This window comes from Seriola dumerili, unplaced genomic scaffold (assembly GCF_002260705.1).
Source record: "Seriola dumerili isolate Sdu_G_001 unplaced genomic scaffold, Sdu_1.0 BDQW01000081.1, whole genome shotgun sequence".
NCBI classification, from domain to species: domain Eukaryota; kingdom Metazoa; phylum Chordata; class Actinopteri; order Carangiformes; family Carangidae; genus Seriola; species Seriola dumerili.
Genome location: NW_019174336.1, coordinates 2590321 through 2616659, shown reverse-complemented (window position 1 = coordinate 2616659; position 26339 = coordinate 2590321). Strand labels below are relative to the sequence as shown.

Sequence of the window (26339 nt, the reverse complement as noted above, 5' to 3'; positions counted from 1 at the left end):
CCAGAACAGTAATGATACAACCGTGATGGATGTAGCTCTCGACTGTTTTGGACTTGTGTCATTTAGTCATTGTGGTGATGTCACCAAACTCAGGGTCTCAAGTCTCTGCACGTCATCTTTATTCAGCTGTTAAACAACCTGGAATCTTGTTCTGTGTTTGTGAGGGAACTGAAAAAGTGTTCAGAATTAATGGCTTTGACTTGTACATGTAGATGTTCATGGTTCAAGGATGAATTTGAATGACCTGTTTAACTTTAGTTCCACTTTCAGGAAACATAAAAATATTTTAGACTCTTTCCTCTAACAGCCACAGCCTCAGTCTGTTTCTTAAATCAAATCCACGACTCAGAGTTTGTCTCCTCCTCTCTTCCTCTCCTCCTCCTCCAGCCTGGAGCTAAGATGTCACAGCCTCTAAGGCCACTGTTCCCACCATCAGTTGACCAGCCTCAGCGATGCAGCTCAGTCAGTGTGCTAAGAACCTGGCCAGCGCTCCGGCTGAGTCCGCACCGCCTCACAGAAGGTACGTCTGTTAAACAGCCTGGATCATGAGGACTCACCTTCAATAAGAGACAGCGAAAGACTACATCAGGTGTTTGTGTTTCTGATCTTGTGTGTGTGTGTGTGTGTGTGTGTGTGCAGGCTCAAGAGCGTTGTGGTCACTGGAGATCGACAACGCTCTGTCATGGTCAGAGGTCTGGAGAAGGACATCCAGGAGGCCAAGCCTCAGCGGAGAGGACGACTGAGACCACTGCCAGGAGAGACGGTGAGACACAGAGACAGACTCACAACGTCCACACTACACAGTGTATATGATGTTACATGATTGTATGTAAATAAATGTATAAAATTGTGTTGTATTGTATTAAATGATACTGTATTTTATTTTGATTATATGAAAATCTAAATCTATTTTAATATTCTTTAAACTGCTTCCTTGGCAACAACATGTCTTCTTGTTCATGCCAGTAAAGATACTGAATTAACGGACAGAGACACAGAGACACACACAACGTCTCAGTATTCCTCACAGTTGAGTTTGATCAGTGTATCTCCTCCTCAGCTGGAGAAATGCTCTCAGGACCTGGGGGACCAGCACCAAGCTGTGAGCTCAGCCATCGCTCAGCTGCTGAGGTGGGCCACGCAGGGCAACACGAGAATACACCGGTGGGTTCAACAGGAACACTCACCTCCTCACATCCTGAGAGAGTCACTGTCAACAGAGAGATTCACAACCTCAGATATTAAAGTGTGAAAGAAGCCTCAACCACTCTGACCACAGGAAGTAAATAATTAAAATTAGAAACAAAACATACATTTAGCTCCTGTTAACCAATAACCACAAAGAACCAAACATGTACAAGCTGAGTGTCTGCGACAGGTTCCAATCACATGAAGAACTATGTGCTCAAAACTACTGCTAATTCAAACCCTCAGCTCATTATAATGAGACGTTACCACAGCTCATTTCATCTTCATTCAGACAAGCAGTGGCAGTTCTGTGATTGGCTGATGCTTTAGTCTGAATAAGAAAACCACCAATAATACATCACTGAAAGAAATGACATGCTGCATTTCAGGCATCATTGACTCGTAATCTGTCAGAACAGAGGTGCTGTTTCTTTAACAGCTGAGCTACACACCTGTGAACACGGACCTGAAGTCTGTTTAACACTGATCACTACAGGATGTGTGTTGAGCTCAAAACAAAGGTGACCAACTCTGCTGCTGCACCTGAATGCATCATGTGTAGACATTAGAAACAGGATGAACATGTTATTACTGTGTCTGACTCATTTCAGATGTATGTTTTGTCTGCGTTTTGTTTTTGGTTGTTTATTACATATTACATGGTCATCAATAGCAACAGTTGGTAATATCTGAACAGTTCACACCGCACTTCTCTCCTGTTGATCCAGGTATGGCAAGCCAGAGATGTGGCCCAGGCTCTGAAGTCCTTGGCTCAGCCGCCAGGGGCGTCGCCGCCACCACGGACGACTCACCACTCGTAACGCCATGCTGACTGTGCCGGTGACGTCATGGACAAGTCAGCCAACCTGATCGAAGAGACCAAGAGGGCCATCGCTAAGCCTGGCGATGCAGAAGATCAGCAGAGGCTGCCCAGTCCGGCATGATTCTGTATCTTTCAGTGATGCACACATGATTCAGTCATGATGGAAATCAACCTGCAGAGAACACGAGTGTTTGACTCAAGTCTGTGTCTGTGTCTGTGTGTGTGTGTAGGTGAGCTAACGGCTGGCTCAGGCCCTGAACAGATGTGTAACTGCCTCCCTGGTCAGAGGGATGTGGACAATGCCATCCGCACATGTGGGTGAAGCCAGCAAGACGCTCCCTGTCTGACTCTGTGAGTACACCTGTACCTGTCTGTGAGACAGAACACAGTCATCACATTCCCTTCATGTGGGACTGAGATGAATTGATGTTTGTCCCTGTTTCTGTGGGTGTCAGGTGAAGCTCTGGGACTCTGAGCCGAAAGAAATGAGATCAGTTTACCTCAGTAATGTGTGAAGCTAAACGAGTTAAACTATTTTATATAAATTAATTTAATTCCATATAAATCCATATTTATTGAAATCTTATAGTCAGTTTATATGATTTATATTTCCACTGTAGTTTGTCTTTAGTCCAAACAGCCTCTCATGATTGACACCGAGAACAGGTGATGGTGTTGTCATAACAACCACCTCCAGTTTCTTCGTATCTCTCCTCCTGTCTCTCTCTGACTCTGTCCTCCATCATCATCATCATCATCATCTCTCTCTTCCTCCTGTAAGTTCCCATCCAGTGGGAGGAGCTTCCAGGAGGTCCAGCGCTACCTTAATGAGACCGGCCGCGGTCTGAACCAGTCAGCCAATGAGGTGTCCAGGCATCCAGAGGGACCACCCAGACCTGGCCAGGGCCACCAGGAAGTTTGGACAGGGACTTCAGCAACTTCCTGGATGCGGTGTTGATATGGCCGAACATCCCAGGTCAGAACGATGAGAGAGCGCACGCGCACGTGCACGCGCACACGCAACACACACCACACCACACACACACACACACACACACACCACACACACACAACACACACACAGACACACACACGCACACACACTTAAACAAACAATCTGCTGTTTTGTTTAACTGACACCTCATCCAGTCAACAGGGAGGCCTTTGAGAAAACCAGTGTTAATGAGAATATACAATTTATAAAATAATTTTGTAAACTTCAGAATAAAAGTTCCTTTATGTCACCATGAATTTCAAAATTCACTTGACCATTATATATTAGATTTTTAATCATCAATTCCTCTGTCGGTGGTTCTTCGCTCTTTGGTTCCTCCTGAGATGTAATCTTTAAACTTTATATTTTTTCATTTTTAAAAGAGACTCAGTCGTTTCCTCAAACACTATTTTCGGCAGATTAATCCATATTTGTGTCTGTAGTGGAGTGTTTTTTGTTTTGTAGGACTGAGTTAATATGAGCTACAGTGTGGTTGAGTGCTGTGTCAGTTATATTTCAAATCTTTTGAGCAGCTGTTCTCTGGTCCAGAGACTGTAAACTTCTCCCTCCTCCCCTCCAGCTTAAAGAAGACCAGACACAAGAGTTGGTCTCCAACCTTAAGACCATCTCCATGTCGTCCAGTAAGCTGCTGCTGGCAGCCAAAAGCCCGTCCACTGACCCCAGCTCCCCAACCTGGAAGAACCAGCTTGCAGCCGCGCTCGGTGAGAACGTTCTCTGTGTCTCTCTTCTTCTTCTGTCTTTTTTCACTTCCTCTCTGACCTTTACCGTCTGTGTCCGTGTGTCCACAGGCGGTGACGGACAGCATCAACCAGCTCATCACCATGTGCACTCAGCAGGCTCCAGGTCAGAAGGAGTGTGACAACGCTCTGAGAGAGCTGGAGGGTAACGACCACTGAACCACCATCAACCTGTGGTTCATCTTCACCTTCTGTAGTCTGGTTTTTCCTACAGTCACCAGTTTAATCAGGTCTTGACTGGACCGGTTATATATGTGACAGCTGCACTGTTGGAGTGTAAAATGCTCTGAGCAGGGACCTCCGTCTGTCCTCTGTCTTTATAAATCAACTGGAGCTGAAGAAAGAATGGAAATGACTGATAATAACACATCAGGATAAGCACAGGTCATGTGACAGTCAGCTGAATGTGCAGGTAATATGTGTATTTCTTATGTGTTTTGTGTGTGTGTGTGTGTGTATGCAGTCGGTAAGGGGATGCTGGAGAACCCAACAGAGGCCGTCAGTGAGCTCGTCGTACTTCGACTGCATCGACAGTGTGATGGAGAACTCTAAGGTAGAACACACTGCTCCACTGTCATTATGTCTCCACATGTCTTTACACTTTATCTGACAGTCAGAGCTGCTACAGAGCAGGAGGAGCAGGAATTCTCCCTTCAGGCGTCTGTTGAAGATTTAACCTCTTCTGTCCATCTTTGTCCTTCAGCCACTGTGAACATGAACACAGTTTGTCAGCTTTAAGAAGAGCTGGAGTCTTTTGATATGATGCTAAAGTTTTGTCAGTGCTAATCAAAACTCTGACAAATATGACATGTTTGACATTAAAGATACATAAGCTGTTCCACAGCTCAGAATCTCAGAAAAGAGAATAATGAAATCATAATAAGAAGAGAAGAAGAAAAGAAGAAAATAATAATAAGAAAAAAAAATAGAGAAGGAGAGTTTTGTTTGAACTCTGGAAGTGTCTGCTTAGGACTTTAGTGAAACAGGATGATCACTCTGAGGTTTGTTCCCTCCTGCTGTCATGGCGATGTTCCTGTTCAGTTCAGTGCTCAATGACTTATGTCTCTTACAAACATCAAACGACCATGAATACGTTCTCCAAACTACACCAAACTCTGCGTGAACCTCTCACTTCCTGTTTCAGGTCCTCGGTGAGTCCATGGCTGGAATTTCCCACAATGCCAAGAACTCCATCTGCCAAGTTTGGTGACTCAGTCCAGCGCCGGCTCCAAAGCTCTGTGTGGTCTGACTGAAGCAGCTGCACAGGTACAGTCATGACTTTATTGTTGCTGTGTCTGTCAAAACACTGTTGCGGGCTGTAAACTGACCTGTGATCTGCTCTCAGGCGGCCTACCTGGTGGGAGTGTCAGACCCCAACAGCTCAGCGGGTCAGAAGGGCCTGGTGGACCCCGCTCAGTTTGCACGGCCTAATCAGTCCATTCAGATTGCCTGCCAAGAACCTGGTGGACCCGGCCTGCACACAGCTTCAGGTACGTGCATCATCATGCTAATGACTCTTCTTCGTGTGGTTGAAACCGTCCTCGACTGACCGCGGTGCTCCAGCTCCTCTCCTCCTCTGCTCAGGTGCTCTCTGCAGCCACCATCGTGGACCAAACAACACCTGCTCTCTGTAACGCTGTCGCCTGGCCTCCTCCAAAACCCCCAACCCTGTGGCCAAGAGGCAGTTTGTTCAGTCCGCCAAAGAAGTGGCCACACCCACGCCAACCTGGTCAAGTCCATCAAAGTTTGTGTCCTCTGAAATTCATCGTCATGGAAGTCGAGTGAAATGAAATGCCAGACTTGAAGACGAGGTGAAAACAGACAAACTGTCGAACTGGGTTAATGGAGCCACACCTTTAGATTCCCTCCCTTCTTCATGGTGGTGCTGTCAGTTGTTACACCAGTAGATGATGTCGAGATTGCAAAAAGACAAGTTCAGACTCCTGACACCTCCTCACTCCTGACCAGTCGGGGATGGTTTGAAGAAACTCAACATAGATTCTGATTCTGACATTGTAAGGGAGGGAGGGAGGGGAGCTGTGAGACAAACTAGAGCGAGCTCATCTTTTGAAGCATTCCTGACACTAATCCTGGTTCACGGTAGTAAGTAACCCATGACTGAAGAAGCTTTAGTCTAACCCCCCCCGAAAACCAGAGTCCAGGTTAACACCACGGAGAAAGAGTCACAGCCAGACTCTCTCTGATCCAGCAGTACTGAAGAACTGGTTTCAGGTTATTGGAGCCAAAGGCGGTTCAACCAGTTATTAAATCCAGTTTCACTGATTGTTTTCCAATGTTTATAGGTCATCCAATAAAAGACATGAAGAGAGATCAGAGTATCACGTCGTGTTGTCTGTACCTCTGACTCAGATGAAGATCACATGTTATGACCAATCAAATACAGAAAACAGTGATTCAGAGTTCACTGACTCTGTCTTGTCTCTGTACATCCTGGATCCAGCAGGGTCACACACTGAAAATCCCTTAATGTCATTTCAAGTAAACAATATTTTTACTTCTGTTGATCAAACAAACCAGTTTAGTCAGATTACCAAGCAGGCAGCAGCCAACAGGCCCCTGAAAGATCCCTGCTTCCTGTGTGTCAACTAGTTGTGTGCTGATTTAAAGCACAGGACCAAGGACCTGACATGGCGTATGATTGTGTTGTGTTTGACATGGGGTCACTATTGACTGGTGCTCCATAGTAAATGAATCATCCATGTCCAGACTGTTCCCACTTCACACTACAGCATGGTCTGTTAGAACACAGCTGTTCCAGAGGTGCAGCCTCCTGGTTGTTCTCTTGGAGACTTGTCCACACACTCAGACTGATCATCAGAGTCTAAAGTAGCGTGTCTCTGTGCAGGCCTTGGACGGAGCCTTCAACCAGGAGAAACAGAGAGAAGTGTAGACTGCTACCGGTCCCTGATAGAAGCTGTGGACAACCTCACGGCCTTCGCCTCCAACCCAGAGTTCGCCAGCATCCCTGCTCAGATCAGCCCCGAGGTAAGAACCTCACTCCACACTGTGGGTGGTATTATGTGCGAAGAGAGGACAGGTAGGTTCAGTCACAACCGAGAGTGATCTGATGGTTCACTGTCTGCCCCCCGCCCCTGACCCCACCTCACTTAGGGTCATGCAGCCATGGAGGCCATTGTTGCAGCGGCGAGGACGATGCTGGAGAGCTCCACCGGTCTGATCCAGACCGCCCGGTCTCTGGCCGTCAACCCCAAAGACCCCCAACGTGGCTGCTTGCTGGCGCGGACACTCCAGGACTGTGTCTGACTCCATCAAGAAGCTCATCACCAACATTGAGGTAAAGTCTGCGGGCGGGGCTGAATCCTTCTGCCGTTAAATGTTGAAGAGAGAAATCGGTGTCGTCATCACAAACACAAAAACACACTGAGGAGCCTCTTCTGTCTTCTTCATCTGAAGAACCTCTTTGTTATAGGGTCCATAACTCTGAAATAAATCAATATGGTCATCTTCTCTTCCTCCTGTGTGCGTGTGTGCGCGTGTCCGTGTGTGTGGTCTGTGTGTGTGTGTGTGGCGTGCAGAGAGAAGGTCCTTCAGAGAGGAATGTGACGATGCTATCGAGGTGTTGACGGCTTGACATCAGGGAGGTGGACCAGGCTTCTCTGGCTGCTTAAGCCAGCAGCTGACCCCCCGCGAGGACATCTTCCATGGAGGTAAACGCACCACAGTGGCACACTTTCTACACACACACAGTGTCAGTTGAAGCTGTGTTTTCTCTTTTTCCACACTTTATCTTCAGTTTTGTCGTCTCAATTTGCCTTAAATTTGAATTTCCAATCATGATCTTTTCATCATGTTCCACAGGCAGCTGAAATCAGCATCATCAGAAAACTGTCACATACAGACCAGGTTCTGAATTATTAAAACTCCGTATTCCTGGTTCATAATAAAACTTTTCATTTGTGTTTGTTTCTGACGATTATTTTGACTTCTGTACGTATATACACAGAGGTGCCAGTTTCCTGACCAGGTGTGTGTGTGTCGTATGCTGTGTGGTGTGTGTGGTGTGGGTGTGTGTTGTTTGTTCGTGCTTCGCTTTCGTCGTGCTGTGAAAAGAATCTTTGTTTTAAAAAATTGTTTCAATTCCATGATTTTTCTCCTGAAATGTGATGCAGTTGTTAAATTGATGTTACACATGCAGACTCTTATATTTCATAGTCACATGTAGGTAAACTCTAACCCTATGTGTTTCCATCTAAGATCAAAGGTCACTTATGGCTCCCCTGACCTTTAGACTCAGTCTTCATCTGATGACACCTGGATCAGATCCTTCACTGAAGGGATCTGAGATTTTACTTTTAAAAACTCAAGGTTTACTTTTCCAGTGCTTTCGACCATAGACCCATGGCATTCTTCAGCTAATGTTTCCTCAAGTGTCAAGATATTTTAAAGTTTAAAACCGGAACGTCCATCCTCAGATATGATGTTTTGATTGTTGTTAATGCAGCGTCTCCGCCTGTTACAGTCTCTGTGCAGCTGTTGTGTCGGTGTCACCTGAGTGTAATAATCATGTGTGTGTGTGTGTGTGTGTGCGTGTTTCAGACCCTCCATGAGCAGATGGCTGCCTCTGTCCATGAGATCAGTAAACCTGATTGACCCTGTAGCTGTGGCTGCTCGCTCCGAGGGCCTCCCAGCTGGGACACAAGGTGAAACACCTGACAGTCGTTCCACACAGCGGCCAGTCTGACTATGGACCAGGCGCGTTGGTCTAAGACTCAGACCTCTCAGACTCAGAGTCTCTGTGCTGATCTTGTCATTATTATATGATGTGTTCATGAACAGGTGTCTCAGATGGCCAGCTACTTTGAGCCGCTCATCATGTGCAGCCATTGGCACAGCGTCCAAGTATTCTCAGCAGCCAACAGCAGATGGCTGTCTTAGACCAGACCAAACCCCTGACTGAGTCCGCCCTGCAGATGCTCTACACCGCCAAGGAGGCTGGAGGAAAACCCCAAGGTGTTACTGACCTGGTACTGGTCAGGATCCTCTGCAGGAGCTGGTAGAAAACCTGTCTGGGGGTAGAACAGAGCACAGAGGTTTATATGGTGCAGTGTTTAATGCAGTCTAGATACTTTATGAATGTGTTGTGTCGTCACTGATGTTAACAACAGCTTCGAGTTTAAATACCAGTTACAATTTAGGGAAACATCATATTATCACAAACCTTCATTACAAAGATCCCTGTTTCTGCTCATCATCGAACTGCTGACGGTGTGTAAAGTCATAATAAAAACTGTAATATTAACATGACTACTTGAGTCGGACATCAAACAGTCAACGGTTGATTCTATCATCACACAAAGTACTCGCAGCGCCTGTGGTCGAGGCTTGAGACAGCTGGTTAATACACCTGTTAATGAAGCTTATCTAGAGCTCTGAGGGTATAAGAAAGAGACAGTATGAGCTGCATGTCAGATAAATAAACTGCGATAACTTAAATCATTAAGCACAGATGTTTGAATGAGACCACTCATGGGGTTAATTGCCTAAAACTTTAAGGCTTAATTTCATTTCTCAGAATGGCTCAGTCACATGTGCAGAATGCGCACACAGCACATCGATATTCTTTTATTTATATCCTGATCACAATGAGGCACCACCACAGAATGTTTTGCACCAGGTTCAGTGATGTTTTCCTTAGATATCTAGTAATTCAGTTTATATATAGTTTTACAGCAGTGAATGGAACAGGCTGCACACAGTGTTAATCTGAAGAATGACATTGTATGCTGTACTTTACTGTAGTTTTCTACACTTTATTGTGCTTTACTGTATTTTACAATGCTTTACTGTATTGTAGTGTACTTTACAGTCAATCTGACTGCAGTAACTGAAGCTCAGGTGTATTAAGACACAGAGTAAACTGAGCAGAGAACAGCTGCGTGCGTGCGTGCGTGTGCGCGTCCGTCCAGTCAGCAGCAGTGTAGAAAGTGTAGGTCGAGGTGATTATATTTCATCATGAACGGCGATAAATGAACCATGTGAAAGTCCAGCAGCATTAATAATTCAGCAGTGGTGAAGGTTTATAGAGAAACACTTCTATCATCACATGTTGACTAATGCAATCGCTGTACTCAGTGTGTAAGACAGAGGACGTTATTGTATTTTATCTGCTGGGTTTGATTTCATTAATTTCATTTATTGTGTAGTCTGGTAGAATACCTCAGCGTCACTCACTCAGGTGTGTTACCTGTTCTCCAGGCAGCACACATGCAGGAGGCCCTGGAGGAGTCTGTACAGATGATGAAAGAGGCAGTGGACGACCTGGGGGCCACTCTGGCTGAAGCTGCCAGTGCAGCCGGCGCTGTGGGCGGGATGGTGGACTCCATCAACGATTCCATCAATAAAATGGAGGACACACCTGCACTTGAACCTGAAGGCACCTTTGTGGACTACCAGACCACCATGGTTAAGACGGCCAAGGCCATCGCCGTCACCGTACAGGAGATGGTAAGGTGTCATCATCCATCATCGTCCAGTAGACAGAAGTGTTTCTGACGACAGGATACCATCCTCAATAAAAACTAAAGACGAGCTGAATGATAAACCTTCTCATTGGCCCAAAAACCAACAGGCTGTTACAGAAGGAGGTTAATGCAGCAGACCCCGCTGCTGTCATTGTGCCATTTACACCTGTGGTGTGGCTGAAGTCAGGAGGGGACAGGAAACAGTGGGCGGGGTTGTAAATATAACCTATAGGTGGAGCCAATCAGTGTCCACAGGGCTGGTTTAGTTCTGCATGTACAGATGTTTATGGCTAAAGTGTGTGTATCTGTAAGAAACCCCTGACATCACCAGCTTCATTTCCTCTCTGCTGCCTAGTCACCTTCACAATATAAACAAACAGTACTTCCTCTCAAACTAAAGGGAGGAGGTGGGACCGAATGTGTCCTGTCTCATTTCACATGAACAGAAACAAAATGAACAGAAACAGAGTTTCAGTCTGACTGCCCCTATGACAGTCCAAGCCCCTCCCTGTGTTGTCTCCACCAGGCCCCGCCCCTTTGACACCTCACTTCAGTGACCTGAATATTTGACTTGACAGCTTTTATTGTCTCTTTAATAATCTACCTGGAGTAAATCTGAGACATGAACCAGTTATTACTGAAGTAACATTCTCATCTCTCCTCAGGTGACCAAGTCCAACACCAACCCTGACGACCTCGGAGGACTGGCCAATCAGCTGACCAATGAGTTTGGAAATCTGGCCAATGAGGCCAAATACGCAGCTGTGACTGCAGAGAACGATGAGGTGAATAAAACCAAGCGCACCTCAGCACGTGGTCTTTTCAGGCCAGATGTTAGGGCTGTATATCTCACTCTCCATCCATGTCGTGTGTTTGTGTGCAGATCGGCTCTCACATTAAGAAGCAGGTGGGCGAGCTGGGTTTCAGCTGCACAGGTCTGGTGACCAAAGCCGGAGCTCTGCAGTGCAGTCCCAACGACTCCTTCACCAAGAAGGAGCTGATCGAAAGCGCCCGCAAAGTCTCAGAGAAGGTCAGAGCTCAGCCAATCACTTCACTTCTTTTTCTTTATGTGCCTTTTAATGAAACGGGAGCCTGACGTGACAGGAAAAAAAGGGTTGATGGTCGGCATGGTAACCCAGTAAGCCTACAGACACTTCACTTCTGACACCTGCTCCATCATCATGAAGAACATTTAAAGAACATGCACATTAGCTCGCTGCACTTATCAAAGTAGATGACATCAGACAGTAATAGAGCTGGTCCGTTCATGTCCAGCCTCCACTCATCAGACTGGTCCTCTTCTTGCAGGTCTCCCATGTGTTGGCGTCCCTGCAGGCGGGTAACCGTGGCACCCAGGCCTGCATCACAGCCGCCAGCGCTGTGTCTGGCATCATCGCAGACCTCGACACCACCATCATGTTCGCTACAGCTGGAACTCTGAACAGAGAGAACGCCGAGACCTTCGCTGACCACAGGTACCGACGACCACAGAGACCCTCTGTAGAGAGGAACCAGTACTGTACAGTCAGTCATCCTCAGTGACGGCTGCTGACCTGTTGTCTCCCTCCCTCTGTGCAGAGAGTGCATCCTGAAGACAGCCAAGGCTCTGGTGGAGGACACCAAGCTGCTGGTGTCTGGAGCTGGAGCCAGTCAAGAGAGACTGGCCCAGGCCGCCCAGTCCTCAGTGTGCACCATCACCAAACTGGCTGATGTGGTCAAACTGGGAGCTGCCAGCCTGGGTGCTGAAGACCCAGAGACCCAGGTACAGACCACAAAAGCTGCCGGATCAGACAGATGCTACTTTATGTTTCTATGTGAGGTTCAGGTGAGACTGTGTCTGTGTCCTGCTCTCTACAGGTGGTCCTGATCAATGCAGTGAAGGACGTGGCCAAAGCTCTGGGTAACCTCATCAGCGCCACCAAGGCAGCTGCAGGAAAACCTCATGATGACCCCAGCATGCTGCAGCTCAAGAACTCCGCTAAGGTAAGAGACAACTGTACAACTCTACACCTCCACACATCTACACCTGTACACCTCCACACATCTACACCTGTACACCTCTACACCTCCACACATCTACACCTCTGATGAATCTCATACAGTAGTCTAATCCACGGTCACATGACCTGACCTGTTGTTGCAGGTGATGGTGACCAACGTGACGTCCCTCCTGAAGACAGTGAAGGCCGTGGAGGATGAAGCCACGAAGGGAACCAGAGCTTTGGAGGCCACGATCGAACACATCAGACAGGAGCTGGCTGTGAGTCATTACTGTCATCAGTGTTTCTGCACTGCTGCGACCAGCAGGTGGCGCCGCAGCACAGACCTGACCCTGTGATTCACTGAGCTCTCAGCCGTCTCACCCACTGTCCCCTGGTTCTACCTCACAGGTGTTCAGCAGTTCTGAGCCTCCACCAAAGACCACCACACCAGAGGAGTTCATTCGCATGACTAAAGGAATCACTATGGCAACAGCGAAGGCAGTGGCTGCTGGGAACTCTTGTCGTCAGGAAGACATCATCGCCACGGCCAACCTCAGCAGAAGAGCCATCGCTGACATGCTGCACTCCTGCAAGGTACACCTGAGCTTCAGGTCAGGAGGTCGGGGTCCACGGGTGGTGATGAGTCAGGCTTCCAGCAGCTCATCCAACCAAAACCAACATCCACTGATGTGTCTTATCAAAGAATCTCCTCCTCATTAGAAGCAGACGTCCTCTGTTTGAACCGTAAGTGTGTAGTTCAGGTGTCTCTCTCTCTCTGTCCCTCAGGAAGCTGCCTACCACCCTGAGGTCAGCAAAGACGTCCAGATGAGAGCTCTGCGCTACGGCAATGAGTGCGCCACTGGATATCTGGGACTGCTGGAGCATGTGTTGGTGGTAAGACCTCATTACACACACACACACACACACACACACACACACACACACACACACACACACACACACACACACACACACTGAGCAGTGCTTCATGTGTGTCCTGGAGAGAAGTGGTTTATATGTAGAAACTCTACATGACAGCAGCCGTACCACAGCCACTGACACAATGTGGACATCACCATGGTGACCGTATGATCATTACTGGTGAAGCTGGAATAAACAGAGAGAACTGTGAGTTTACAATACACAGCTGGAGCCTCAGAGATAAATAAAAAGCAGCTCTGAAATAAACAGGAAGTTAGAGTCAGATCACTGAAAGGACCCCAGTGTCAAATGTTAAATGATTTCTTCAGCAGCAGTAATAATGGAGGTCTAATATGAAATCCATTACCTCCATGTAGAGTGATGTAATCATCCTGTGTCTTCACACAACTCCACCATTAAACACTCAGTAACAGGGTCAGTCGTGACTTGGTGGAACAAACACATCTGCTCAGAGTCAGGTGGAGTGGACTGGTCCAACATGGTGGAGAGCAGCTCCTCACAGAGGACTGGCTCCTTCCTGATGGCCTGAGGTCAGGGGAGCAGGGTGGGGCTGCCTTGCTCAGCAGTCTGCTTGCTGAACCAGTCTGCTTGTATGTGAGGTCACTGCTGGACGTCTGCTTTCTGTAAAATGTTATAAATGTTATTTTACAGTAAATGTTATTTTACAGTAAATGTTTAAATGTTATTTTAAATGTTATTTTACAGTCTGACTACAGTCTGACTGTAAAATAACAGACGGTGTCAGTGACAGGGTTCACAGTGTGGTGCTGCATGTTCTCAGACCTCTCAGACTTCTCAAACCTCGCAGGTTACGTCCACACTACTACTTTGTTTTAAATCACGTCTTTTTTCCTATGTTTTCGCCTCCCGTCCACACTACTCCAGGGTTTTTGAGCTCCAAAAACTGAAAGTTTTGGAAACGCTGCTGTACCCGTTGTAGTTTGAAAACTCTGGGGTTGTGTTGTATCTGGACCGACAGAAACAGGAACTTTGGATGCGATGACATATAGACACCCAAAGTCGCTCTCATCAGATTGGTTCTCATCAGCCTGGACTACCAGTGGTGAATACAACATGATAATGAATTACAAGTGTTAGGGACCTTGTTGTTGTTGCTAGCAGCTGTTGTTCAGGTACTGTTAACACCGACTCACACATGCCCAGTGTACGTGAATGGTCATGTATGTGTGTGTTTTCAGGTGCGTTAGTCTGGACAGAGATCAGTTTCATATTAAAATGAAAACGTAGGAGTGTGAACGCAGCCTCAGACCTCTCAGACCTCAGACCTGTCCTCTCTGTGTCAGCTCTCATGTGTTTGATAACCTCTTCTCTTTCTTTTCCCTCCGCTCTGTCACTGCTCTTTAAACTTGTGGCTCACTGATGTCGGTGTAAGCCGGTGAGTACCTGCATGACTGACCTGTGTTGAACTCTGAACACTCGTAGCACAGCAGACCTGCAGAGCAGAGTCAGCAGCATGTTAAAGGGACCGGACTCAGCTGGAGGCACTGAACAGTGATCCTGTGTATTTAGACTGATGTGGACTTGACCGTGCAGTGACATTGTCAGCTGGTTGTCTTTCTTTCTCCTCGGTAGACTGGTAGATATTAGTTTCCACTTTGATATTAAAGTATATTTTCTGTTAATGCGAAACTCTTCATATCATTCACTGTGATTTAAAACATGGAGCAGGCCAGTGGAGCTGAACAGCAGTGTGGTCTGAGGCTGTGGTTCCTGACCAACCGGCCTCAGTCTGGGTCCTGACCTCTGGAGGAAATCCACCTTTCCCACTGACTCATGATCATATTACTCAGTCACATGGTTCGGTGGTTGTTCATGTGTTGAGCCCAGCGCAGTCAGACTCGTTACCTTTAAACCTCATCAACCTTTTCTAGGACTGATGCACCAAGTGTCTGTGTGTGTGCTCCCCCCCCCTCTAATATACTAATACAGTTTGATCAGGTAGTGGTGTTTTCTCAGCACGTGTGTTGTGTGAACATGTGTGTACTGTGTGTTGGTGTGCAGTGTGTGGATGTGTGGCTTTAGTTTGGCGTGCTGTGTGCGTTCCTGTGCAGTTACGTCGTCGCCTCTCTCTTCTCATGACAACACATCTGAATAAACTTGAGCTGGGTGTGGGCTGAGCCTGTTAATGCCCTGCACCTGTCGCACACCGCTCCAACCTGAATACTGCATGGCCACCTAGGACAGTCTGAGGACACCGGCTGAAACCACCTCCGAGCAGCAGCAGGTCAAACAAAGCTGTTTGACTCTCGACTGTACAAACGGAAGCCGAGAGAATTCACTGAAGAAAGCTGAACCGCAGAGAAGCAGCATGAAGCTGTTCTTTCTAAAGGCTCTGTCATGTTAACAAACAGGAGCTGAAGGTTTATTGTATTAAATCACAGCGATATTAGTAAAACTAGACTCACCTCCTCGTGGTTGTCTGCTTCCTCCTCTCACACTAGTTTCAGGTTACATCCCTGTTTATCCAGAGTCTTGAATATGAATCATATATGAAATTGTTGTGTGGTGTCTTGATTAATGGCTAAAAAGTGTTTTGTGAGGTCACAATGACCTTGACCTTTGACCTTTGACCACCAAAATGTAATCAGTTTATCCTTGAGTCCTTGAGAACATTTTTAGAAAAATTTGAAGAAATTCCCTCCAGGCATTACTGAGATATGGCATTCACAAGACCAGAATTGTGTTTTGTGCGGTCACTGTGATCTTGACCTTTGACCTTGAGTCATAGTGAATGTTTGTGCCAAATTTGAAGAAGTTCCATCGAGGCGTCTGGTTAGTAAATCTCAGTCATTGTAAACACTGGGTGAACTGGTTTCCACTCCCACAGTCTCCCAGAGCTGATGTAGAATAACAGCTGTTCAGCAGTGTGTTGATGAACAGAACCACAGAAGAAGAAGTGGAGTTTCATTAACTGACTCACTGACAACAATTCAACACACATGACTGTTGTTCATGTAGCACTTCAACCCTCTGACACAACACAGTACAGAGTCAGATTGAACCAGTCTGACCTGTGTGCTGTTGTATGAGCTGACTGTTGTTTACATGTGATTTAGAGAAGTAAACACAGAGCCCTTCATGTAGTTTTGTAGTAAAAGAGAACACCTATCATACAGCTGCAACGTACCTGTCCTAGATCCTCCAGGTGTGTGGAGATCTCCAGTTTTCACTGATCCAGGTCCACACCTCCCTCACCTGCTCCTCTTATAGCTGAGAAAAGAGGAAAACGCACGTAGATATTTTGTCCTTTAAAGCATTTGATCGAAGTGTGTGGAATATGAAAGTCTACTGTCATCTTAGCTTTAGCCTAGCATTAGCTGAGCACAGGCTGGGCTGTTGATCATCAGTGTAAAGGTGGAGCTAAAGGCTGTGACTGTTTTTCCTCCACAGATCATCCAGAAACCTTCTCATGACCTGAAGCAGCAGTTGGCCAGTTACTCCAAGAGAGTGGCGGGCTCCGTCACCGAGCTCATCCAGGCTGCAGAGGCCATGAAAGGTATCTTAACCTTTGACCCCTTCACCTCACAGTGTTTGTATGTGTCTTCATCTACACTGAATGGTGCCACTGCCCTCATTGATCTGATGCAGTGGGATAGAGATGAAACCAGACATTTCCCAGCTGTTTCATTAATTCATAGTTTCACACCACATATATCTACATTAATGACATTTACTGATAATACCGATCTACAGTGTCATCTGCTGCCTGTGGCTGCTCAGCTCATCATGCATGATGGGATGAGCACACTCAGGGAGACTGATGTCATCCAGTCCAGCATCATATTCACCTCAGATAAGAGACTGTCACGTCTCAGTGAGGAGCTGAAGTCATAAAGATCCTGTTGTGATGTGACGTCAGCAGCCGTAATAATGATTTTCCCTGTCCAGGTGGAAATGAGATACGCAACAGAAGATGAAGTTTGTCTGACTCACTGGAGGGTGAAAAGTTAAAGAACAGTTAAAGATCAGCTAACGAACAGTTAAAGAACAGCTAAAGATCAGTTAAAGAACAGCTAAAGATCAGCTAACGAACAGATAAAGAACATATTGCACCAAATATCAATGAACAATGATTATATATTGATCACTGCTGAGTTTCCATGTCATGTGGGATGATCCACTCGGACCTGTTACAGAATAAAGATCACTCTGGGCCAATCAGCTCACTGTGTCCATGTCTGATAATCGATCAGCTCAGTGAGAACGGTCTATCATATATAAACTTGATAATGAATATAAAGTGTGTGTATCTGTTTAGCCAGAGGACAATGGAATGTGCAGTGGAACATTAAATGACAGAGAATCATATGAATTGGCTCAGACATTAAAACATGTTGTGTAGAAGAGACACTGAACCACACTGAAGCATTGTACCATGTTCCGCTAACAGATGTCTGGGACAGTGAACTGTTGGTGTTGTAGGTGCAGACTGAGCCTTGTTGGTGTGTGTTGCAGGCACAGAGTGGGTGGACCCCGAGGACCCCACCGTCATCGCGGAGAACGAGCTGCTGGGAGCCGCGGCAGCGATTGAAGCAGCTGCCAAGAAACTGGAGCAGCTGAGGCCCAGGACCAAGCCCAAGGTTAGAGGGCTTTTTACAGAGCGGGGGCGTTCTGACGGAGCCTGTTAACCTCAGCACAGGGTCACAGAGCTGCACGGCCTCCGGGCTGTCAGCTCCTCACACATGACTGATGGCCAACACTGCCCTGTTAACATTAGTCCTCCATCTCTAAGTTACTGTGGAGTCCAGATACTCCTACACTATAGACCAGCCCCTGCTATCGCAGATCATCACAGCCCTATAACACAATGTGGTTATTGATTATTGATTGGTTTCCCTCTCTTGTGAACAGGAGGCGGATGAGAGCTTGAACTTTGAGGAGCAGATTCTGGAGGCAGCCAAGTCCATCGCAGCTGCCACCAGTGCTCTGGTGAAAGCTGCTTCAGCTGCACAGAGGGAGCTGGTGGCTCAAGGGAAGGTACGTCTGAACCAGACTGAAGGACGGAGGTTCTACCTGTGCACAGAACATGTGAACAGAGGAATGGTTCCTTTCAGTTTGTCCTGTGAACCAGGGCTTGCCCTGAACAAAGAGCTCAAAACATGGTAACATGATAAGAGGACCTTGAAGAAAAAACTGTGACACCATACCTCATAAATTATATTGCTTTTCTTTTAGTAGAAACTGAAGCTAGCTGACCATCGTAAAAGAAGAGTCCATCATTTGCATCATGTAAACTGAAGCTGGGCAACCTGTAGATGTAGATGTACTGTAGATACATTCTCAGTGTTACTTCTCTTCCACCTCAGGGATGATCCAAACTGAAAACCTACATGAGATTTAACTTTAATTTTCCCATTGTTCTGACCCCCACAATCAGCAGCACAGACTGGTTAATGATAATAAAGCAGTGTGATTGTGTTCTGTGTTCTCAGGTGGGAGCGATCCCAGCCAACGCGGTGGATGATGGACAGTGGTCTCAGGGGCTGATTTCAGCTGTAAGTCTCCTCCCTCAGGATGAACAAATAACTCTCCTCTGTTGATAGTGAAACATCTCACCATTTTACCTTTGACTTGTCAGGCTCGAATGGTTGCCGCAGCAACCAACAACCTGTGCGAGGCAGCCAACTCCGCAGTGCAGGGACACGCGAGTGAGGAGAAGCTCATCTCGTCAGCCAAGCAGGTGGCGGCGTCCACCGCTCAGCTGCTGGTGGCCTGCAAGGTCAAGGCCGACCAGGACTCCCAGACCATGAAGAGGCTCCAGGTCAGTCTTTCAGGCCCCTCCACACACTGTTGTCTGGTCTATGTGGTGTGTCTGGTAAAGCTCAGAGGGGGAGCTGAGAGCTCAGTCCCTTTAAACTGATGTTAGAGGGACAGAGGGGGTGTTCATGGTGTCTAAGGTCAGAGTTCACTTCATCTGATCTGCACCAAGGAAACAAGGAGCCATTGTTGACCTTTAGTTCTGACCCACGTGGTTTTCACCCTGACACACAAACACACCAACAGGTGTTAACATGAAGTTATATAGACTGACAGGTCACTCGTTCACTGGACATTTTTCAAATGATCAGATGATCACGTCACTTGTAGATATGGCCTTTCTAACACATGACCGTCAGCAGATCTACTGTCACGGTGAGTCCGAACAGTCAGAGAGGTGTGACAGAAGGCAGCCGTGTTTCCTGGCAGCTCAGACTCCATCAACAGTCAGAGAAATGACAGTGTCTTCAAACAGCTGTCATCTCAAACACACTGACTGTATCGTAACACCCTGTCACACAGCAGACAAACCCCATCACACCCACTCTCATGAGACAGCCAGTCTGCTTCTCCCTGTTAGACTCCGGGTCACACAGGTCACTGATGAACCTCAGAATGACACATGAAATAATCCCCACAGCTTCAGTGTCACCTCTGTCAGTCCATCAGCACGCTACCTCTCTCATCACTCTGTCCAAACATCAGTGTTATTTCATTTAGCTCTGTTTCTGGTACCAGCACCAGACGCTCAGACCCAGCAGCATCTGACCTGGATCTGACCCTGGAGATGAAGCAGAGCTGGACCCTGACGAGGTTTTATCTGCATCAGCCCGTTGGTCTGAGGTTTAACAAAACAGCTGTAGCTTTAACTTAAAGAACACCCCATCCAATCATCTCTCAGTGTCTGAGGAAGGGGAGGAGTCATGTACATCGACTCATTTTCTGACTGAACAAATCTCATGTGCAGTCTCCATCAGTGAGACACACACGTTTGCTCATCACCATGAACACACTAGTTTATTCTGACTTGGTCACACACACACACACACACACACACACACACACACACACATCATTCTGCTGCCACAAATACTCACTACAGTGCCAAATATGGATTAATCCGCTGCTGAGAATAGTCCCCAGCAAATGCTCTACTTCCTACTTCCTGCTGTTTGATAAAAGCCGTCTGACTGAGCCTCTACTACTATACTATACTAAACTAAACTATATGTTTCTGAGTTTTAAAATCCTTATGTTCGTCCTCAGTAGGAACCAATGAGCTGGGAGCAGAGAGCCACTGACAGAGCAGCGAGGTCAGAGTGTTGAAAGAGACACTATCACACTGTTGGTTAGGATCTGACATCTGAGATAAACCAGACTCATATGAATTATCTTAGTGTTTTGCACAGTGTGAGATAAACTATCTCTCCTGTCGTCCCCTGAAACATGACGCCATCACAGTAAAGATGAGAGAAATAGAGGCAAGGAATCGGCTTTGGTGACCATGGCAATGGAGTGTGTTTGAACATGAGCCGTCATCTGGGGCCTGAAAAGCCGGGGTCCAAAGTTAGCTCTGTAACCCTCTAATCCTGCTTGGTCAGACTGACACCTGACCCGGGCAGGTGCATAGTGAGAGGTGTGATTCTCATCTGTGCTGATGATTCAGAGCTGCTGTACCTGCTGAAGGAACAATCACATCCTCCACTCTGCAACAGCTGAGGTTGCTGGAGAGCGTACAGTATGTTAGTCTATTCATAGACCGGACTGTAGAGTGTTTAGGGTTACAGGTGAGCTGCGTGATATGTACAGCTGCTGCATCAGGATTAGCGTGCTCTATATTTAGCACAGGTAAGAGCCCACTAAACATCCTGCTGCATTTCAATCACTTTAAAGGGCCAATCCACAGATCCCACGCAATGGTGGGGGAGTCACTACAGACAGATTGAGAAACAGCAGAGGCTGAGATATCCCGACTTTAGTCTCTAATATTGCTCAATATCCAAAAGCACCACATTCTTCGTTTCCCACACTCCACAGAATCTTTTTGATAGACCCCTCCCTGCCTAAAACTCCACTCCTCCAGTTTGTAACACAGGTCTTCTCGCATAAACTTATAGTCTCCAAGTCCAAGTTCAGACAAGCCTAATGACATCACTATGACATCATGGGGATGACTTTCTCAGACTTACTGTGGGACTGACAGAGATGAGCAGACTGACCTTTGTGTGGCAGGTGGAGTGTCTCTTTCAAACTTTTCCTGTTAAACTCCACTGAAAGCACTGACTCACTGATGGGCATAATGTGGCACAGCAGGGTTGTTCTGACCTTTAAGTGTAACTGATGCGGTCAGTCCCAAGACATAACAGAAACTACAAGTATCTCCTGTCACTTCATCCACCCAAAAATACTATCTTTAAGGCTGTGTATGCTAGCTGTGAGCACATCAGCCTGCCCAGGCCATCTCATATTCTCTGCTCCAATCAGCAGTGGCTTATCTCCTCCTCTTCTGGGCCTGCAGCTGCCACCCCAGTAATTCCCATACATTTATGTCTGCAGCCGCTCTGGAAACAATCCACCAGTCCGGCCATGGCACCGAGAACTGGAAACATTAACCCTGATCTATGATTACAGCAGCAGCACTTGCTCTCATCACTCTCTGCCATGGTGCTTTTTAAGGCTGTAATTATTCAGAGTGCTGAGTAATGCACAGTGTCTCTGTTGAATGTGTGAATATCTGAGGAAAGCAGCAGGTGGTTCAGGGACAGGACTGGCTCATACACTGAGTTACCAGTTTGTTATGTACCACCTACACTGATCCAGTATAAGACAGCAGTCAACCCGATCACTAGTTATTCCCACGGACTTCAAGATGGTTATCCAAAGTCACACCAGATAAATGGAAATTAAAGGAATAGTTGGACACGTTAAAAGTTTATTTTGTATTAGTATCAATGTTTTGTTGACTCTGGCTGTGATCCAAATCGTTCCCTATTTACTGCCTAGTCGACTATTTGATTCAAGTGTAAAATTCATACCCTCCAAAATCCCACAATACAACAGAAAAGTATCATCTAAGGCCTGTACGCAATGGGTATGTCCATTACCGTCAGGCAACACTACTTCAGGCTGGATATAAAAGGGTCCATTCACCCAAAATATGAAAACAAATTCTCTCTGGTTTTGGTTTCATTTATCCAGGTTTTTTTTATACATCTCTACGATGTCTGTAAGATATCTGGAAGTTGTGATGTCTGTCTTCATCCCCGTACAATGAGGTGAGATGAATGAAACTGCAGCATATCTTTCCAGTAACATTGTTCCTGTGGATGATCTCAGACTTCACTGGGATTATTCCTTTGGTAGTAAGTAACTCCGGTGGTCCCAGCTGACAGTGAGGTGGATGGATAATCCAGAGGGGCATTGTTTTTAAAGACATGTCGATGTTGACGTTTGAAATGTCATTTTTGGATGCGGTGAACAGCAGAAACTGGATTTCACTGACCATTACCTTTTTGAGGTGAAAGTATGAAACCATCTCACAGCCTTCCTGCATTACTGCTGCACGCCAGTCCAAAACTGTCCAGTTAGGTCACGTGACAGACCCGTACCTCGGCCAGAAACCTCACCAAACCCACGGAAGAGGTCACACGACCACAGATGACGACAACATAGACGTGGGTCAGCCCCCGTGTTCAAGGAGGGTGGGCCTAGATATACCAGCCAATGATATGGAAGCATCAGAGCACATCAGCAGCCATAATCAGGACAAACAGGATTCTAACATCTTCAAAGACCAGATGTTAACCTGTGAGAAGGTGTGAAGACCCTGTGTCATCCCACATGAACGTGTCCACCTGGCTCACAGACAGTGTATGAGCTGTCACTGATGTGATGTGTTGATTTAAAGTGATGAATGACAGAAACATGGCTGACATGAGTCTGGTGTAGACAGTCAGAATGGTGGGGCGGGGGGGGGGGGGGGGGCGGGGGGACTGGGATGTCCCTGGACTTGAGTGGATTATTTCACTGTGTGAAAGGTACATTCAAGTTAAAACAGGCTTTAAAGTTCCTCTTTTAACGACTGATGTAATGTGCACTTATGAGCGTCAGCCCCCAGTGAATCCTCCTTGGACCAGCGCTGTGACAGTCCCTGTTCAGTGTGTGCACAGCTGATGAGGATCTCCACAGTGTTAGTGTGTGTCAGGGCCAGACTAACAGTAACATTCCAGCCAAAGATAAACCAGTAGGGAGGATTCACTCATGTCTGTGTGACTGTGCCAGCTCAGTGTCAGATTTCAGCCCACAGAGCCGCAAAAGGAAAAAACTCCAGTTTGCTGGAGCCGAGCTGCCCAATGAGACGAATGTTTGGCTTTGAGTTGAGTTGAGCAGGCTGCCGCTCGTTGCCTTTTACAGCAGTTCTCAGCAGCTAAGCATGAAAAAAAACCTGTTATGGTTTTGTCTGTGACCAATGGTGGAAGTTATCATTCCCTTTCCAGGAGCTGCTGTTCACAAGAACCACAGTTGATTTGTCTGCTGCTCCCAGTCTGTATGAGTCTGTTTCCACATCCCCTCAGTGACTAAACTGTGTGTCAGAAACATTAATCTCAGCTTCCCTTCATGTTTCAGTTTTACAGAAAAAAAAACAGTGAGTGGAATCAGTTCTGGTTTCTATATGTTTATTAACTCCTGACTGACTGACTGTGTGTGTGTGTGTGTGTGTGTGTGTAGGCTGCTGGAAATGCTGTGAAGAGAGCCTCTGATAACCTGGTGAAGGCCGCACAGAAAGCAGCATTTGATGCTCAGGACGACCAGGCTGTGGTGGTCAAGAGTAAGATGGTGGGAGGTATCGCTCAGGTGAGTCACAGAAGCACAGTGGGAACACAATACAAGAATTAACAGAGCTCCCCAAATACTGTATGTACACACACACCTAGTTGAAGTAAAGAGATAAAAGAAAAAAAGAAAAAGTGTGTAACATAAATAAAAAGACACAGGTTAGATCTAGATCCTGTTGTTTGTGTTTTCAAACAGTAGGCCTATCTTTAGTTTTTTAAAGCTCCATATTTTTCTCTTCTTCTGTGTTTTATTTGAAGTGTTGATCCATAAGAAGATATATTTGTGGTTTTAAGAACCAAAAACCATCTCAGTGGAGTTTTACATCTCCTCTCTCAGGCTTCTCTCTAGAGCTCTAGCAACAACAGGTCAGTGAGCCAATCAGAAGAGAGGAGGCTCTGATCCTCTCTTCTGATTGGCTGACTGTTTTCTGAGTGATCCATTAGAAATATAGCAGATTTCCAGTAAAAACACTCAGAGAAACCAAATCCTGCAAAGTTAGATGGTCGGTCCAGGTGGGCGGGGCTTTGTGACTGCTTTGTTGTAACATCACAAAGTCCCAGAAGTCCTGACGGCTGGTTTTAAGGCTCAGTTTCTGAATACAGGCTTTGTGCATTTCTCTGTGGACTGAGGCTTTGATACTTTCACAGTATTAATATAGACTTTTATAATATTATATAATATATATAATATTGACTGAAACTACAGTTTCCTCAAATCCTATAAGGAGCAGCACAGGGATGCTAACGTTAGCCTAAACTTTGACATAAAACAGTCAGTTTTAAATGGGGGCTTTTCTCTAAACAAACAATAAATGAAATAGTGGCTGACTCTTAGTAATGATAGAGGCTAACACTGGGCTAATGTTAGCAGCTAACATTAAAGAAAACTTCAATGTTTCCTCACACTTCTGTTGTGATGTTTTTATTATTGATTGTGTTTATGTGTTCTTAGTTTGGCAGAGGTGATAAACAGCCGTGACTCTCCACACGGTGCTGACAGTGTGGGGGAGGGGTTTAGTGAATGGTCATCAGATGTGTCCTCTGACAGACTGTGTTGTGTTGCAGATCATTGCTGCTCAGGAGGAGATGCTGAGGAAAGAGAGGGAGCTGGACGAGGCCAGGAAGAAGCTGGCCATGATCAGACAGCAGCAGTACAAGTTCCTCCCCTCAGAGCTGCGGGAGGACGGCCAGGAGCAGTGAGAGTGTATCAGTAACGCAGCAGTGAACGCTCAGGACCCTCCCCCAGCTACATGTAGAGGAGCTTCATGCTTCAGCAAAACCAACATCAGCAGACTGACTCCACCTCCACAGGATCAGTCTCTGTATTTAAGTCAAAAACAAAATGACGCCAATGATTCTGAGTTTTGATAATACTGAATTATATGTGCCTTAAGTCTTTATTAAGGTGTCTGTGCTTTTGATTATACATGATCTTATACTTTGAGCATATCTACATCCTTTCCCTCCTTTGTGTTTGTGTGCATGTCCTCATTGTGTATGTGTTGTGTGTCTTTGTGTTAAACTCTGCCTTCACTGTTAGATCTTAGAGGTGAAGGCGAGCATGAGTTCTGCTTCTACGCTGATTATGCATCATGTATACAGATGTTCTATGCAGATGTGTCTGTGTGTCTGTGAACACACCGATGGTCACATGACTGATGATGTCCAGTATGTTACGTGTCACAGTGTTTTGAATCTGAGACAATGAAATATTTTTAGATTTGGAAACTTTGCGATGGAACAAATCAAAGTGGAGAAACATTATTTTTTTAAAGGTTGAGAATGAACTGTATTAAAAAGATCTTCCAGTATCTGAATAAAGTTTTGGTATTTGAATTGAAGCAGCTGCAGTATTCAGGCCTGGGTTAGATTAGAGGACTTGTTTGTGTAAAGATGATGAAGCCATATATTTAACTCCAGTGTTTATTGACTCACTCCAGTAACATGTTGTTGTTAGTGTCTGACGCTGACCTTCATACTTTCTAGAGACTTGCTGTCACAGTACAATCCCATGATGCTCGGCTTCTGCCTAATGTTTTCTAATGAGAGGTAAAATAATAGAGTCCTAAGGGCCTAATGTTACCTCACTCTATCCAGTGTAGCAGAGTTTATAAAGTGCCTTCAGACCAACATGTTCACTTAACTGATTCCAATAGAGTCAATAACAGAAGCTCATTTAAACCACACGTATCTGTATCTTCCTTCACAGTATTTTAGAGCAAACAGAGCAGATATAAATGACTCTAATCAAAGCCTTTTCTTTTGTTCACATGTTTGACTTCTTGTGGTATAAATGTAAAGCTGGTGAACAGCTGTACCACCTCCTGGGCACTGTAACAGAGATTTATATTCAATAAAGCCAGTCTTCAGTCCAGTCTTTGTTTTTATTTATTTAACAGTTTTACATTCACTTTTCAGCAAGACTGACCTCACAGTCACCCTGCAGATCTGTGGAGGGAACATGATGCAGCCTGGAGCTTATGTTTTCTATTAGGGCGACACAATTAATCGAAATGTAATGGAAATCGCAACATGG

At 46.1% G+C, this 26339-nt stretch overlaps 1 protein-coding gene across 1 annotated transcript in view; it reads left to right on the top strand.

Moving 5' to 3' along the window:
- tln1 (talin 1) overlaps positions 1-26177 on the top strand; it is a 68859-nt gene extending 42682 nt beyond the window's left edge. The window contains exons 42-57 of the mRNA XM_022744631.1: positions 10001-10249; positions 10932-11051; positions 11150-11296; positions 11575-11741; positions 11845-12028; positions 12124-12249; positions 12410-12526; positions 12657-12842; positions 13035-13142; positions 16602-16707; positions 17667-17791; positions 18063-18188; positions 18644-18706; positions 18790-18972; positions 23697-23822; positions 24869-26177. Coding sequence (XP_022600352.1) covers positions 10001-10249; positions 10932-11051; positions 11150-11296; positions 11575-11741; positions 11845-12028; positions 12124-12249; positions 12410-12526; positions 12657-12842; positions 13035-13142; positions 16602-16707; positions 17667-17791; positions 18063-18188; positions 18644-18706; positions 18790-18972; positions 23697-23822; positions 24869-25003 — 2268 coding nt within the window. The 3' untranslated portion in view covers positions 25004-26177. The remainder of the gene's footprint in view (positions 1-10000; positions 10250-10931; positions 11052-11149; positions 11297-11574; positions 11742-11844; positions 12029-12123; positions 12250-12409; positions 12527-12656; positions 12843-13034; positions 13143-16601; positions 16708-17666; positions 17792-18062; positions 18189-18643; positions 18707-18789; positions 18973-23696; positions 23823-24868) is intronic.
- Positions 26178-26339: the final 162 nt, after the last annotated feature.